Source organism: Cetorhinus maximus, chromosome 3 (genome assembly GCF_964194155.1).
Source record: "Cetorhinus maximus chromosome 3, sCetMax3.hap1.1, whole genome shotgun sequence".
NCBI lineage: Eukaryota > Metazoa > Chordata > Chondrichthyes > Lamniformes > Cetorhinidae > Cetorhinus > Cetorhinus maximus.
The window spans coordinates 207448486-207464581 of NC_135881.1; the positions used below are offsets into that span (position 1 = coordinate 207448486).

The window sequence follows — 16096 nt, forward strand, 5'->3', positions numbered from 1 at the left end:
CCTCAATGATCAAAATGACCAGATTCCAGCAATTTGCCATCAGACTGTGTGGCAAAAACTCATGTACCCCACATCGGCGACAGGGATAAAACACCCATGAATTTTGAAATGCCTAGCAACCGAACTGTGGAGCACAAATGTTCGAAAACAGCTCTAGTGAAAAGCACAGGACAGGAGAAGATAATGTTCACAGTGGTGCTAGCCTGCATGACCTACGGAACACAATTAAAGCCTACGGCCATTTTTAAACGTAAAACCATGCTGAAAATCAAGTCCCCAGCAGGAGTTTTGAGCATGCCCATGACAACAGCTGGATGGATGAGCATGAAGTAAAGTTATGGATTGATAATGTGTGGAATAGAAGCCCCAGTGGCCTATTTAAAGAATGCAGTTGATTAGTGTGGGACATGTTCAGATCCCATATAACCGAAGAGGTAAAGAATTACCTGAGAAGAAGTAACGCCCACATTGCTGTTATACCAGACGGCCCAATGGATGTGTGCCTCAACACACCATTCAAGGATCATCTTGGCACCGAATGAAACAGGTGGATGGTTAACAAAGGAAAAGAAAACTTTGTAAAAGAGTGTGCTGCCCCACTTGATATTTTGTGTGGTTTTGTCATCAAATCGTGGGATGCTATTAATGAACAAACCATCATCGGATCATTCAAAAATGCAGAATATCCAATTCAATGGATAGGCAGGAAGATGATTTGTTGTGAGGGGATGATTCTGAAACTGAAAATGCCGCATCTGATCCAGAGTGGGATCCTTACGATGAGACCACAACAAAAGTGACTCAGAATACATTTAATGAACCTTTTTGCTGAATACTAGAATGGAATTGATGGGTTTTCAGGTGCTTTCACTGTTGTTAAAGGTTTATTTATACAATGAATTTATTCAATAACCCATGCCACATTAATTTAATATGAATTACTGGTCTTATGTTTTTATTCACATTTCAAAAGGAGACCCACCCACACACTCATCCACATTTCACATTTATACTCAGTGTATAAGTTGTCCCCTGTTGTTGGAATGACTTTTGGAGGTTTCAAAAGCTAACTTATATGTTGACATCCATAGAAAAGTAATTATAAGTTAATAACCCCAGTGCAGAGTTTCCAAGATTACTGCTTAATGTAAAGTAGGCCATTCATGAAGAGTATTCAGTCCAAGACCTGAATATACAGATGGGAGTTACTTTCTCCTACAAGTTAGAAATTTAAATGTTTAGATAATGCTGAAGGAAGAATCTTTACTTTAAATGTTTTAATTAAGGTCAGATGACCCCTTGAGCACTTTATAAACCAGATTTGACATTTCACTGAATTTACACTTTGGAGTCAGGTTAGGCCCCGACTTCAGGTTTATACTAAGAGTTTATTGTTTGTGCAATCTTAAAATCGATTCCCACCAGCAATAGAACCCCTTAATTCAATTTGAGAAAATAAGTTGAGTATTTGCAGCTGATTATATGTGAATATGATTGTAAGCAGCCATTGTGGTCCTTTGAAACAATACTTGTGCTGTGATTACTGTCAAATAGTGTAGGGTCACAGTTGACCTTTGCTGAAAATCTGTTTGAAAATCCATCTGTTTAAAATTGTGATCAACAGTTGTTTAAATGAGGAAATTGACATTCATTCTCTCTCCCCAATTTCAACTTTTCCCTTCCCTCTTGAACACATTGTTTTATTCTGGGTATCAGGGCGTAACCTCTAGCTGTGCACTTGTAGTGTGGACAATGGTCTATATTAATGTAATCATACAGTGAGTGTCATCATCACTGAGATTGGTCCTGCTCATTCCCAATGTCCATACAAGTGGGAACATTTTTAATTTCTTCATGGAATGTGGGTGTCGCTAGCAAGGCCAGCATTTGTTGCACATCCCTAATTGCCCTTGAACTGAGTTGCTTGCTCAGGCATTTCAGAGCCAACCGCATTGCTGTGGGCCTGGAGTCACATGTGGGCCAGAGCTGGTAAGGCATTAGTGAACCAGATGGGTTTTTATAACAACTGATGATCGTTTCACAGTCTTCACTAACTAGCTTTATATTCCAGATTTTATTACCTGAATTTCACTTCCACCAGCTGCTGTGATGGGATTTGAACCCATGCCCCCAGAGCCTGGGCCTCTGGATTGCTAACCAGTGACATTACAACTACACCACCATCCCCCACATGGACCAGGTTTTCCTAACCCAGTGTCGTCCCTGCTTAAGGTGTCAGCCTTGCCTCTGGCACTATTGCCTTGGAGTTAGAAGGCTGTGGATTCAAGTCACAGTCTAGAGACTTTATCAATAGGCTGACGCTTCGGTACAGTACAGTGGGGTTGCTGAACTGTTAGAGGTGCTGCCTTTTGAATGAGATGATAAAATTGAGGCCCTGTTTAACCCTCTCAGTTGGATATATAAGATCTAATGACACATTTTGAAGAGAAGCAGGGAAGTTCACCTGGCACCCTGAGCATCCTTCAGCCAACATTACTCAGATTTTCTGGTTTTTTGTCTCACTGTTGTTTCTGGGCCCTTGCTGTGTACAAAATGGCTGTCACGTTTCCCTACATTATGATATGATTGTACTTTAAAAGCACTTCATTGAAACGTTCCTGTGAAATGTCTTAGGACATCCTGATGTTATGAAAAGCACTATATAAATGCAAGTTCCAAATTTTTAGTCTGTTACACAAACTGAGAATCGAATCTGGGACCTTTGCAGGTCTGTGTCTTAGCAGGTTGCTGGATAAGCAATAATCAGAATTCCTGGAAAGGCTGATACCATCCCTGTGGGGAAACCATTAACCAAAATAACCAAATTTTCTGAATGACACTGAAATGAAGAAATTACCAACAACATTCAACTTTTTTATAGCTTTTACTTAAACACGAATCAGAACCACTGCAAATTAAACATGAATTAACAGGCAAATGATACTTCCAAGAAAAAGGTAAATTTCACTTCAAATAGTCGATACAGCAAAGATACGTCTTGCGCAACCACAAGTACCTGCATCACTCCCTGGACAAATGTGTCAGTATTTAGCTACACAGCTCCACAATATGCTGTTCTTTATTTGCACAGAGTAGTTAAAGCTCCTATCTGATAACAGCTTTTACCTTTGAGTTTTATGGGTATAATCAGCAAGGTACACTTCTAAGAACCTTGTTCCCCTCAGGTCATGACAGTCCTGATGGTGTAGCTTTCCAGAATTCCTTTTTAACCAAACAGCTCTTAACACCCTGGTTCATGGTTAGGCCCCTTCTGGGGAAGCATGCAGCTCTTTAGCATCTCTGAGCTATACACACAGCTTTCCACCTTTTAGGCCTTTTTAGTCAGCTTGCACAGCACTCCCAGAACTCCTGTCTCCTTTTCTGCCCAGAGCCAGGGGCCACAGGATATGGGGCAAGCCATTTAGGGCTGAGATGAGGAAAAATTTCTTCACTCAGAAGGTGGTCAACCTGTGGAATTCTCTACCACAGAAGGCTGTGGAGGCCGGGTCACTGAGTATATTCAAGAAAGAAATTGATCATTTTTTGGATATTAGGGGCATCAAGGGGTATGGAGAGAAAGCAGGAATGTGGCATTGAGATCAGCCATAATGATATTGAATGGTGGAGCAGGCTCGAAGGGCCGAATGGCCGACACCTGCCCTTAGTTTCTGTAGCCAGAATCTTCGGGCTGGTGTGCGGGGTCCAGCCCCGCTTTCCGATGTGTAAAATGATGCGCGGTGACCTCGGACAGGCATCCGACATCATGCGCATCATTCTGATTTTCAGTTCGGCAGGCGCGCACCGGAGTTGACCACGCGCCCACCGATCTGTCAAAGGCCTATTAAGGTCATTTAAATATCAATTAAAATAATTAACGGAGCTGCCCATCCAGCCTTAAGGTTGGTGGGCAGGCGAAGACCCCATGTGGCCTTCGCATTCACCATGAAAGGGGATGAGGTTTCATGAAGTACTTATAAATTGAATAAATAAAAGTATTTATTAAAGTTCATTGACATGTCCCAGCTTATGTGACACTGTCACATGAGGGGACATATCTTAACATTTTTTGTTGATAATGAAACTAATCTCCTTGAGGCAGCTAGCTTTGTGCCTTGGAGATTTCTGCGCTCTTTCGCATGCATGAGTGAAATAGCACAGGCCCCGACTCGGCCTACTCCTCTCGCCCGCACAGGTAGCGCTGAGCGCTTCTGGGTGCGCATCACGCTGGGCGGGCTTTAATTGGCCCACCCACATAAAATGGTGGCATGCAACTGATCGCGGGCGGCGATTGGCTGTGCTCCCGCCCACGCCCGCTCCCACTCAGGCACCCCCCCACCCCACAATGGGGAGAATTTTCTCCCCTATGTTTCTGTGGTAGTGCTTACAGGTCAAGGGTTGCCTGGTCACATGGACCAGTAATCATTATTCGAGAATTGACCCCCTTACAATTGATGCAAACTCGTAAAAGCCTTTTTCAAGCATTCTTAAAAACAGAGGTATAGAATATAAAAGTAAGGATATAATGTTGGAATTGTATAAAACACTGGTGAGGTCACAACTGGAGTATTGTGTGCAGTTCTGGTCACCACATTACAGGAAGGACGTAATATCTCTGGAGAGAGTGCAGAGGAGGTTTACAAGAATGTGGCCAGGGTTAGAAAAGTGTAGCTACGAGGAGAGATTGGATAGGTTGGGGTTATTTTCCTTAGAACAAAGAAGGCTGAGAGGTGACTTGATTGAGGTGTACAAAATTATGAGGGGAATAGATAGAGTGGACAGGATAAAATTGTTTCCCTTGGTGGTGAATTCTAGAACCAGGGGACATAGATTCAAGATAAGTGGCAAAAGGTGTAGGGGGGACATGAGGAAGAACTTTTTTATGCAAAGGGTACTGGGTGTCTGGAATTCGCTGCCCAAGTTGGTGGTAGAGGCAGAAACTCTAAACTCTTTTAAAAAGTACCTGGATCTGCACCTTAAATGCTGTAAGCTGCAGGGCTATGGGCCGGGTGCAGGAAGGTGGGATTAGAAAGGGCACCTGGGTGTCCTTGGGCTGGCATGGACAAGATGGGCTGAATGGCCTCCTTCTGTGCTGGAACTTTTCTATACTACGATATAAAATAGGTCAGGATGTGCAATGTTCATTTGATAGAAATTTATGCACTAGTGTGGAACTGATCAGAAAAAAAAAACATTAGATATGGTAAAGACTTGTTGGTTTCACATCTAAAAAGAAAGAAAAACTTGCATTCATATAGGGCCTTTCATGGTCACTAAACGTCCCAAACCTCTTTACAGCCAGTTAAGTCACTGTTGTAATGTAGGAAATGCGGCAGCCAATTTGCACAAAGCAAGCTCCTGCAAACAACAAGCAATAATTAATGTCCAGATAATTTGTTTTTGTGTTAATAGTTGAGGGATAAATATTGGCCAGGACACTGGGGATAACTCCCCTGCTCTTCTTTAAAATAATGTTATGGGACTTTTTACATCCACCCGTGAAGGCAGACATAACCTTGGCTCAACATTGCATACGCGGCCAACAGTGCAACACTTCATCAATACTGCACTAGAGTGTCAATTGTGATTTTCATCTTTAAGCCTGGAGTCCCAGCAGGAAAAAACAGTAAAAACTGGGAAACAAGAATACTGGTCCAAATTGGTTTTATACACCTTAAAACGGAACACCAGTAAAAACAAGTACTGATCCAAACTGGTTTTTGAACTCATAACCTTCGACTACATAGGTAAGAATGCTATCAACTGAGCCACGGCTTATACTCTACCTTGGAACAGATTTGATTGTATTCCAATCCGGCAAATCAAAGTTGTGATTTATGTTGTCTATCTTTAAATCAAATGTTTATGGAAGGTTTGAGAGTGATGGCACTTAAATTTCCAAGCTCTTGTGAAAATATAGTCATGAATAATAAGTTGGTGATCCAATATTTGTTCTATTCCAATTAGACCAATTGTAACATTTTAATATGGTGAACATTAAAGAAACATGGAATAATTAATCACTGCCGATTATATAAAGTTGCTTTTAATAAAATTTAATGTTGTTTGAAACAGTTGGCTATTAATACCATATAACACTGATATGTTTATTATTTGTTCATAAAGTTGTCATACAGTTTTGCATAATTGATATTTAGTCTGCATTTTAGATAGGCCCTTGGCTTCATTAAAGACAAGTTCCTGAGGAAAAATATGTTCTAAGGGTAATGGGTTGAAAAATATTGCTGCAATCAGATATTTCAAATCATATGTTCCATCTGGTACTGTTTTTTATTCCAAATTCAGGCAGGCAGAAAGAAAGAAAGAGAATCACTCAAAGTCATCGGGAGCCAAACACCAATTTTCATATGTTCCACTCTAATTTTATTCAGTCCAATTCCCTCTGCACCCACTTACACGGCAGAGAAAGTGCACTTTCTAACCAGTGGGCAGTAAAATGACATTGCAAATCACTTTGTTTCCATTTCCATTGGGAACTACATTTCCAGTTTAGCTGCACCTCCATCGCTCCCCACCCGGCAAACTTGAACATTTACCCTCCTATGTCTCATATCAAGAAAATGAGACAGACTTGCATTTCTATAGCACCTTCCACAAGCTCAGCACATTCCAAAGTGCTTCACAGCCAAAGGGATACTTATGAAGTCACTTTGTCATGTAGGAAGCTCAGTGAAGCAATTATCCCACAGCAGCTCTCAACCAGCACTGTGATGATGACCAGATAATCCTATTTTTAGTGATGTTTACTTGTTTTAAAGGGTAAATATTCACCAAGACACCGAGGATAATTCCCCAGCCTTTTCTTGAAATAGTACCAGAGGATCTTTGCCATCCACCTGGGAGGCAGTCAGAGCCTTGGTTTAACATCTCATCTAAACGTCAGCATGTCAAACACTGCAGCACTCCCTCAGTCCTACACTGGAGTGTCAGCCTGGATTTTTGTGTTTGGGGCAGGATTTTGGCCTGAATACGGAGGTGGGTAACAGAGGCACACAGGCACGGAATTTCCCAACAAGCACGCTAATACCCCATCACTGTCCTGATTCCTGTGGTGGACAGTTAAGATAATTAAAAGGCCAATGAAGGCCATTGTTCAGAGGCTGACTGGAATTTTTGCAGTTGACCTGCAGGCCCTGCACAGGGTCTGAACCCTGGCAGATGACTGGAGGCAGTCTCCCGGTGGCTGACGGTGGGGCCAGTGTTCCAAGATCTCTTAGATCACTTTGAGACCCCACCCCTTAGCCGATACCTAGATATAGCCATGACTGCCTAGAAGCTGTGGCCATTTTTTATTTTAAATATGTTGAAAGTGCTAACTGGGCATCTCTCTCTCTCTCTCTCTCTTTCCATCCACTAGAAAAAGCAGGCTGCAGTTCCTTCTATGCTGGAAAATCTCCTATTGGCTTTTCAGCTTCAATAGGCCTCCAACTGTTCTTAATTGGTTGGTGAGCATGCCTTTAAGGCTGCTAATTGGCCAACCCAGCCAAAACCGATTTCAGGTGACTGCTCCCAGCTAGTTGCAAGATCAGGCTCCACATTTGATCCAGACCCAAAAGAGAAAATCCTGCTCCAAGTCCCTGGAAGGGGCATAAAACCAGGACTTTCTGACGCAGACACTATAGTAAAAAGGTTAATAATGATTATGCTAACAGCTAGAGTGCATCATCAGGGATGTCAGATGACATATTGGAACCTGAGGGAAGAAGGTTCTAGTGGAGTCCTGCTAAAGTCTGTCTCTGTAAACAGTTTAAATAGTCAATAAGTGTTCACTACTTCACAGCAATATGACTTCCAGCTCTCTGTCAAAGACATGCAGACTCCAGCCACGGTGTTAGTGCAGAGACGAGCTTGCTACCCAGTGAACTGTAACTTAGTTCATGCTCAGTGTCCCGCTGCATTTTTTATACCACGCTGTTAATTTGCTTCAGCTCTCTGACATTATGCATTATCGTTATTATTACCATTGCTATCTTTCAACTACAATTAAACAAATCCAATTTGTATTCGTAATGGGGCCAATGTTCTTGGCCTCCACTGGACAGGAAAGGCATTTGCACTCCTGGAAATTGCAACGCTGAGCTTGGAGATGGGCTCCCGCACCAGACCCACCCATCATGGAAATGGGGTGGACAGAATGTCACTTGTATCAGGTGGGAAACAGTTTGTAACAGGTTGGTCAACGTTCAGTGTCATCTGTAGGATGCACATGCAATGTTTAGATACTGAGCCTGCTCTGCAAGCTGATACCAGACAAGGAGCACCCTAACCCGTGCTCATTAAACGGAATGTTGCAACAGCCCAAAATCAGCAAAATATCCTCAGCACCGATTTTTGAAAGGCTAAGAAGGACAAATTTTTGCCTTGGCCCAGCAAAAATCTTCCTGTACTCTCCTCCATGATCACTTTCTCACATCTTTCGCTCCAAATCACCAGCTTGCCTCCACAAAGGAGTTGCCAGTTTTCTGTCCCCTCGCCTGATCAGCAAATTACCAGCTCAGCAATGTCATAACGATGAGCCGCAGCCACTAAAATGGCCTCGGCCTCCTGCTGAGGATATCGAATGGCTAGCGGAACCAGCACACCCACCACCCAGTCTAATAACGGCAAAAAATGAAAATCACCCAGGTAGCTCTTTCTCTAGACCTGCAACCTGCCTCTAGATTCTGTTGTTCTTATGTCACCTTTGCCATCAATGTTTCAAATCCTTACTGAAGCGTTAGTGGAACAACTGCACCACAGAATTCCATGCATAGTCCAATGAACATTGACTCCAGGGACAGCACAACTTAGAAAACATATATTGACCTTAAAGGAAGTGCAGCATAGATTTACTAACATGATACCTGGCCTGCTCGGGTTTAGCTATGAGGAAAGATTAAACAAATTAGTGTGATATTCCCTGGAATTTAGAAGGTTAATGGGTAATCAATTAAAGTTTTCAAAGGGGAACGGGTAAGGTAGTTTGGGAGAAACTATTTCGCTGGTTAGGGACCCTGCATTTAATTCAAAAAAAATTAGAGACATACATTTCAGAAGTGAAATTAGAAAAAAAAAATTACACATACAGTGGCGGAAGTTTGGAACTCTCACGCAAAAAGCAATTGGTGCTGGATCAGCTATTAATTTTAAGTATGAGATTGAATGATTTTTGTTAGCTGAAGATATTAAGGGCTTTGGAGTAGAGACCAATATGTAGAGTTAGGCCACAGATCAACAATGATCCCATTAAATGGCAGAACAGGCTCAAGGGGCTAACTGGCCCTGTGTTCCCATGTTCCTATTGACTGCCATGAGGTGTCAGCTGTGGCTCAGTTCATAGCACCCTTGCCTTTGAATCAGAGGGTTGTGGGTTCATGTCCCACTCCAGGAAACCAAGAACTGTGATTGTACTCGAAAGTGTTGCAATCTGTGACTGTTGATAACTCGAAAGAATTGACTGCCATGCTGCCATCATTCAACTGAAGCACTTTCTCGCTTTTTTGTAGTTTGATTATTGTTTTTTTCTGTCAAATGTTCAATCTTCTGCAAGTATACTTCACAGATGTGTGAGCATGCGATTCTGCTCTAATGGATGAGTGGTCTTCAAGTAGTGTTTATATTTTTCATTCGCATGAAGCATATCTCATTATCTCAATTTTATTCTCATTTAACTTCAGTCCAATAATCCTGCCATTTAAATTATAGGTATTAGTAGTTTAGAACTATATCTGATTCTAAATGATATTACATCATACTTTACATGATCTATTCTGTAGTGCATGTTAGAGCTAAATGCTCAAAAGCAAATTGTAGATGTGTATCACTTGAGTAGAGTGTCATTTATGCCATTAGGTTAAATTAAAGAGCTGAGTGTCATTTATATAACATTGGATTTCAGTATATATATATATTTTTTATTTATGCTTATTTTCAACCATCTTTTTTTCAGTTGCACCCAATCAGAATTTAATGCTGCATTTCTTTGTTCAGTCATTAAAATTGGAAGTCAAATCGGGAGCACGGCTAATCCACCCCTGACTGGGCAACCTCAGGCACATTTCCATCAGAGCTTTGGCATTGCAGTTCACTGAACCTGATGTTACAGTATATCCTGAATCACATTCCAAACTGACCCCCGAGGGGGAATGTTAGATTCCCTGGAGCAGGCCGTCTCCCATCAAGTGGGTTTAGCATCGCGTGGAGTACAATTACAACTAATTAATCACTTTTGAGCTATTGGGTAAAAGAGTTGTGTTCCTCTGGACCACAAAGAATTATAATCGCAGCTGTGCAGCATTAAAGGGAAGGTTAGCTGGAACCCATCACACTGCAATATTAAAAATCTGGAAACCGAGCATGGAATAATCCTAAAATTGAGATAGAAACTTAGTTAGACCACACTTGAAATGAATGGGAATAAAACAAAAGCATTTCCCCACTATTTACAAGCAATTTGGGAGGACAGTTATGTCTTGGGCTGCTATGTACCTGGACACATGCTATAAACATTTTTAAGAATGTATCTCACTGTACACACACCATCATCCGTTACTCAGTATTTATTTCCATGAGTTTTTATCCACAATTTTTCGCTGTATCAAGTATAGGCCCATTCACATCAGATTCCTTACACTGTTTTGCCAACACAGAGTTGATATTTCCAATAAATAATGCTGCAGCTGTACAAAGACCAAGTTAGATCATATCTGTGCAGTCCTGGGCAGTGCCCCTTGGAAAGAATATATTGACCTTGGAAGATGAGCAGTGTAGATCCACCAGAATGTTACCAGGGCTCCCAGAGTTAGATTAGGAGGAGAAATTTCATTAATTTGGCTTGTATTTCCTGGAATATAAAAGGTAAAGCGGTGATTTGATTGACGTTTTTAGTATTTTGAAAGGGATTGATGGGGTGGAGAGAATCCTTTTTTGTGCTGGTGCAAGTGTCTTGGACAAGGAGACATGCCTTAAAAAAGGAGAGAAGTCAATCAGGAGAGACATTAGAAATCACTTATTCATGTAAAAAGTAGCAGAAGTGTGGAACTCCTTCCCACAAAAAAAATTGCTAGCTCAATAATTAATTTTAAATGTAAGATTAATAAATTTTTGTTAGACCAGGGTATAAAAGGATATGGAGCCAAGGCAAGTTTACATAGGATACACAGCACAGTAGGTGGAGTTTGGATACAGGCATGCAGCCATTGGTGATCTCATTGAATGGTGGAACAGGCCTGAGGGGCTGAATGGCTTCCTTCTATTGCTATGAACAGAGCTTAATAAAATGCATTGAGTGTTTGTTTGGTAGCAGCATTTCAGTCATTCCCAGGTTGTTGTCTAAGCCTAGGTTTCCCCTTTTAAGTATCCTAATTTCTGCTTCTCACCACAAGCAGTACCAAGAAACCTGCTTCAGCTTAAGGAGGAAACAATGTGAGTTGGTGGTGTCCTCTGTAGAAGTTGTCAATGCTGTGTTACTGGTGCTTAAGAAGACAAAAGCTTCTACTGGAGAGGACATCTTCTGGCCGTCCTTCCTCTCCCTTGAGGGATTCTGATTTGGCATTGTTGCACCTATCTTGCTGTATAAGCAAAGTCCTTCAATGAAAACAGGTTATTTTTACAGTCTTCTGGGCTTGGGAATATTATTCACCAGTCTCTGTATGGTCCACAGTGCTTTGCTATGAAGAACCACCTTCCCATCACATTCTTCATGATGAAGAAAAGGAGCCTTTAATTGGGATTTGGTGTGAATCCTCTCCTATTGGTTCTATATTTATTTTGCTTACAAGTAATGAAAGATTATTCTTGTACTCCTTCAAACCTTGCAGGGCATGCTTAGAGAACATAAAGGATTGACCTGTTGGAATGTTTATTGTATTTTGTAGGTTCCTTTGTGCTTCAGGTAACAGCTACAGATGCTGATGATCCAACATATGGAAACAGTGCCAGAGTGGTGTACAGTATCCTGCAGGGACAGCCATACTTTTCTGTGGATCCTAAAACAGGTAATTGCTTTTCTACCTAAAATGTACAATTTAATTTTTATATTCAAGCAACAACTTGGAAATTTGCTTAGCTGTAGCTTTGTGGGAAAACCTCTCTCGTCTCTGAGTCAGAAGGTTATGAGTTCCAATCCCACTGAGATTTGAGCTCAAAATTCCTGCTGAAACACTAGTGCAGTACTGAGGGAGTGCTGTAGCATTGGAGGTGTCATTTTTTTGGAAGTTACATTAAACCAAGGCTCCATTTGCCCTCTCTCATGGACTTAAAAGATCCCACTGCACTATTTTGAAGAAGAGTAGAGGAGTTCTCCCCGGTGCCCTGGTCAATATTTATCCCTCAACCAATATCACAAAAGCAAGTTTAACTGGGCCATTATCACATTAGAATTTGTGGAAACTTGCTGTGCGCAAATTGGCTACTGTGTTTCCGACATTTGAATAGTGACTGTAAGGGTTGAATCTTCGGCTCGGAGAGCGGGCGCGGGGTCCGCTCGCCGAGGCGTAAAATGATGTGTGGTGACATCATCAGCCCGACGTCACCGTGTGTCATTTAGATTTTCAGCTTGGTGGATGCGCAGCCGAGTTGGCTGTGCGCCCGCTGAACTGTCAAAGGTCTGTTAAGACCATTAATGATCTAATTAAGCCTATTGAGAAAGCTGCCCGTCCAACCTTAAGGTTGGCAGGGGGGCAGGCGAAGAGCCCAGGCGGCCATTCCGTTTTTCATGGAACCTCATCCACGGGCGGGATGAGGTTTCATGAAGGGTTTATAGATTAAATAAATTTTTCCGTTAAAGTTCATTGACATGTCCCAGTTCATGTGACACTGTCACCTGAGGGACATGTCTTAAATTTTGTTTTCTTTATTAAAAGTTTTAAAACTTAAAACTTATCCCCCTGAGACACCTCTGTGCCTTAGGGAGATTTCTGCACTCTTTCTGACTCAGGGAACACCCCCCTCCCCCGACCGCTCAGCGCTTCTGGGTGCACGTCACGTTGGGCGGGCCTTAATTGGCCCGCTCATGTAAAATGGCAGCGCGGACCCAATCGTGGGCGCCAATCGGGACCGTGCCCGCCCGTGCCCACCCCTGCACAACCCTCCCAACGGGGGAAATATTCTCTCCCTAATATTCCCTCTAAGCTGCCTGTATGAGTGGCTGCGCAGAATGTTAAGGTGCTGTGCCTTTAAATGAATAGACAGTGCTCAACAACCAAAGAAAATGAAAGTGGACATTGGTGACCACATTTCCAAAGATTTGTTGGCAGGAAAGAGGTTGGATTACCTGAGGTCATGAAGGGCATTATAGAGACACAAGCTGTTTCTTTCTCTTTAATTTCCAAGGCACAATGCTGAGTGATGCAATAAAACAGCTGGAGCACAGCAAGAGGGCCAGAAAATAGACTGGGACCCCATGCCCTAGGCTGGAGCCTTTGTGCACAGTTTCTGGTTTCAGGGTCTCAAACATACCCCCATACCGGAAAGTGCAGGAACTTTCTATACTGGGAGTTCCCATTCCCTCAACATCATATCTTGAAAGATTGTGTGAGTACGGTGTATTTTTTGTAAACTGTGGCCCGGACAAAACATTATTACCATAACAACACAAAAGTAACATGCTGCAGGTGATTGAAATCTGAAATGAAAACAGGAAATGCTGGAAATACTCAGCAGGGCAGACAGCTACTGCGGAGAGAGAGAAACAGGCTAACATTCCAGAACAATGACCCTTCATTGGGTTTTTTAAAATTATTTCATGGGATGTGGGGGTCACGGGCCAGGCCAGCATTTATTGCTCATCCCAAATTGCCCTTGAGAAGGTGGTAGTGAGCCATCTTCTTGAACCACTGTAGTCCGTGTGGTGTAGGTACACCCACAGTGCTGTTAGGAAGGGAATTAGATTTGTTGCAGTTTGACACAACTGGGTGTCTTGCTAGGACATTTCCGAGGGCATTTAAGAGTCAACCACGTTGCTGTGGATTCACATGTAGTCCTGACCAGGTATGGATGGCAGATTTCCTTCCCTAAAGGGTATGAGTGAACCAGGTGGGTTTTTATGACAATCAGCAATGGTTTCCTGGTCACCATTACTGAGACTAGCTTTTCAATTCCAGATTTATTAACTAAATTCAAATTCCACAATTTTGAACTTGTGTCCACAGAGTATTAGCCTGGGCCCCTGGATTACAAGTCCAGTGACATTCTCACCATGCCACCACCTCCCCCTCAATGATGCAGGGTTCAGGTGATGCAGGGGTGATTGTCACATTCAAAATGAAAAAGTGAAAGCATTTTACTTAACGTTTCAGTGGTGGAAGCCGCAGGGGACCAGGCCTGGTGCTTGCTCCAATCTGGGCAACTGAGTCCTTCCAGAGGCTTTAATTATGCGAGGGGCCCGACACCTGCCGGGATTGTGTAAAACAAAAAGCCGGCACAATGAGCCTGGTGGTGGGCCAAGCATCTGCACAGATTGGGCACAGACCTGTCCTACTTCTAACTTGGTTAGGGTTAAACCTATTTTACTTCCTAAATACGAGTGCAACACTGTCCGATTTTCATCCCTTAATTTCAACTCAGCGAGGCACGAGAAGGGAGAGCTGGTAAAATAGTTTAACGGAAGCAAAATACTGTGGATGCTGGTGACCTGATATAAAAACAGAAAGTGCTGGAAAAGCTCACCAGGCCTGGCAGCACCTGAGAAGAGAGAAACAGAGTTAACATTTCCAGCCCAATATGACTCTTCATCAGAACTCCTCGCCGATGATAGAACAATATATTTGGAGCATTCATAGGCTTCACTCCATTCCCTTCAGAAATAGTCACTTATTAACTTCATGTCTTATTAAATTAACAACACTGTCAACGTCGTTTAGGTTTTTTTGCTGAGCTTTGCATACTTGTTTGGTCAGATTTGTGTTTCTTCCAAAGAGGAAGCTTTGTAATTGGCAATTGTTACTCCACAGACATGGATGTCCCCATTGTTGGCCAATGAGATCATTGATTCTCAAAGCAAACCAGTAGCTACATTCCAAACTTAATTGCCCCGGATCGATTAATTCGGTAATATTTGCCGTACGATGAGCAGTAAAACAAATGCTCTATAACTTGTCGATATAAGCAGACCATTGGTAAGATGTCTGAAGAAGTGTCGTACGGACTCAAAACATTAACTCGGTTTCTCTCTCCACAGATACTGTTAGACCTGCTGAGTTTTCCCAGCATTTTTTGTTTTTATTTCAGATTTCCAGCATCTGCAGTATTTTATTTTTTATCTTATTAGTAAGGGGTCCGTCAGTAATTTGCTAAAGCTGCTACTAATTTATACACATCATTTTAGAAATTATTTGAACACTTATTTCTCAATGGTAAAGTCAAAAGTGTATTTTTTAAGATGATATGTATGAATATAATAATATATTACCCTCCTAGTATGTGTAAGTGAAAAAAATGAACAAATGAACTGAGCAATTTAGTGAAGCTATATGTTATAGATTTCTTTTTAAAAATTCTACCACAATCTGAACAGTAACTCATAGAAATAGTTCCCATATTTCTGTGGAGATCACACAATGGGCAGCAATAACTTCTTTATGAGTGCCTCAGCACCGGTTTCAGTTAGACTCGAGCAACAACTTGGAATTTTCCCCAGCTGTGGCTCAGTGGATATGGGTTGAGTATCCTTTATCCATGCATCTGAAAACTGAACCCATCCAAAAACCGAGCGTTTATGTGTGGGAAGCCTGTGACCCGAGCTGACACAAACCTCGCCGATTGGACCCGACCTTTAGCGCGGGGACCCTAGTTGTTTACCTTACCTCGTGCCCAGCTGCCTTGAGAGTTTTTGCTTCTGACCCAAACCCGATCACGGCAACTAAGTTCAACCCAGAAAACGCTGTCCTTCGGGAAATAATACTATCCGATCCAAACGGGATCAGCAAGTCTTTGGAAGTACAGCTATGAGTGCCAAGTCTGCTTTCCCTTGCTTCACGAGCTGTTTAACTAAACACTGAGGGACACAAAACCTTTGCTCCAACTCCTCATTACTAGTTAGGTTTCCACAAGATTCATCCTGACCATATTCAACATAGTAGGTAAATCACACCTGAACACC

At 42.2% G+C, this 16096-nt stretch overlaps 1 protein-coding gene across 2 annotated transcripts in view; it reads left to right on the forward strand.

Annotated features, from left to right (window-relative positions):
- LOC144679216 (cadherin-12-like) overlaps nt 1-16096 on the forward strand; it is a 245825-nt gene that overhangs the window by 74145 nt on the left and 155584 nt on the right. For both annotated transcript variants that reach the window (XM_078539654.1, XM_078539655.1), the window contains exon 4: nt 11874-11993. In XM_078539654.1, coding sequence (XP_078395780.1) covers nt 11874-11993 — 120 coding nt within the window. The remainder of the gene's footprint in view (nt 1-11873; nt 11994-16096) is intronic.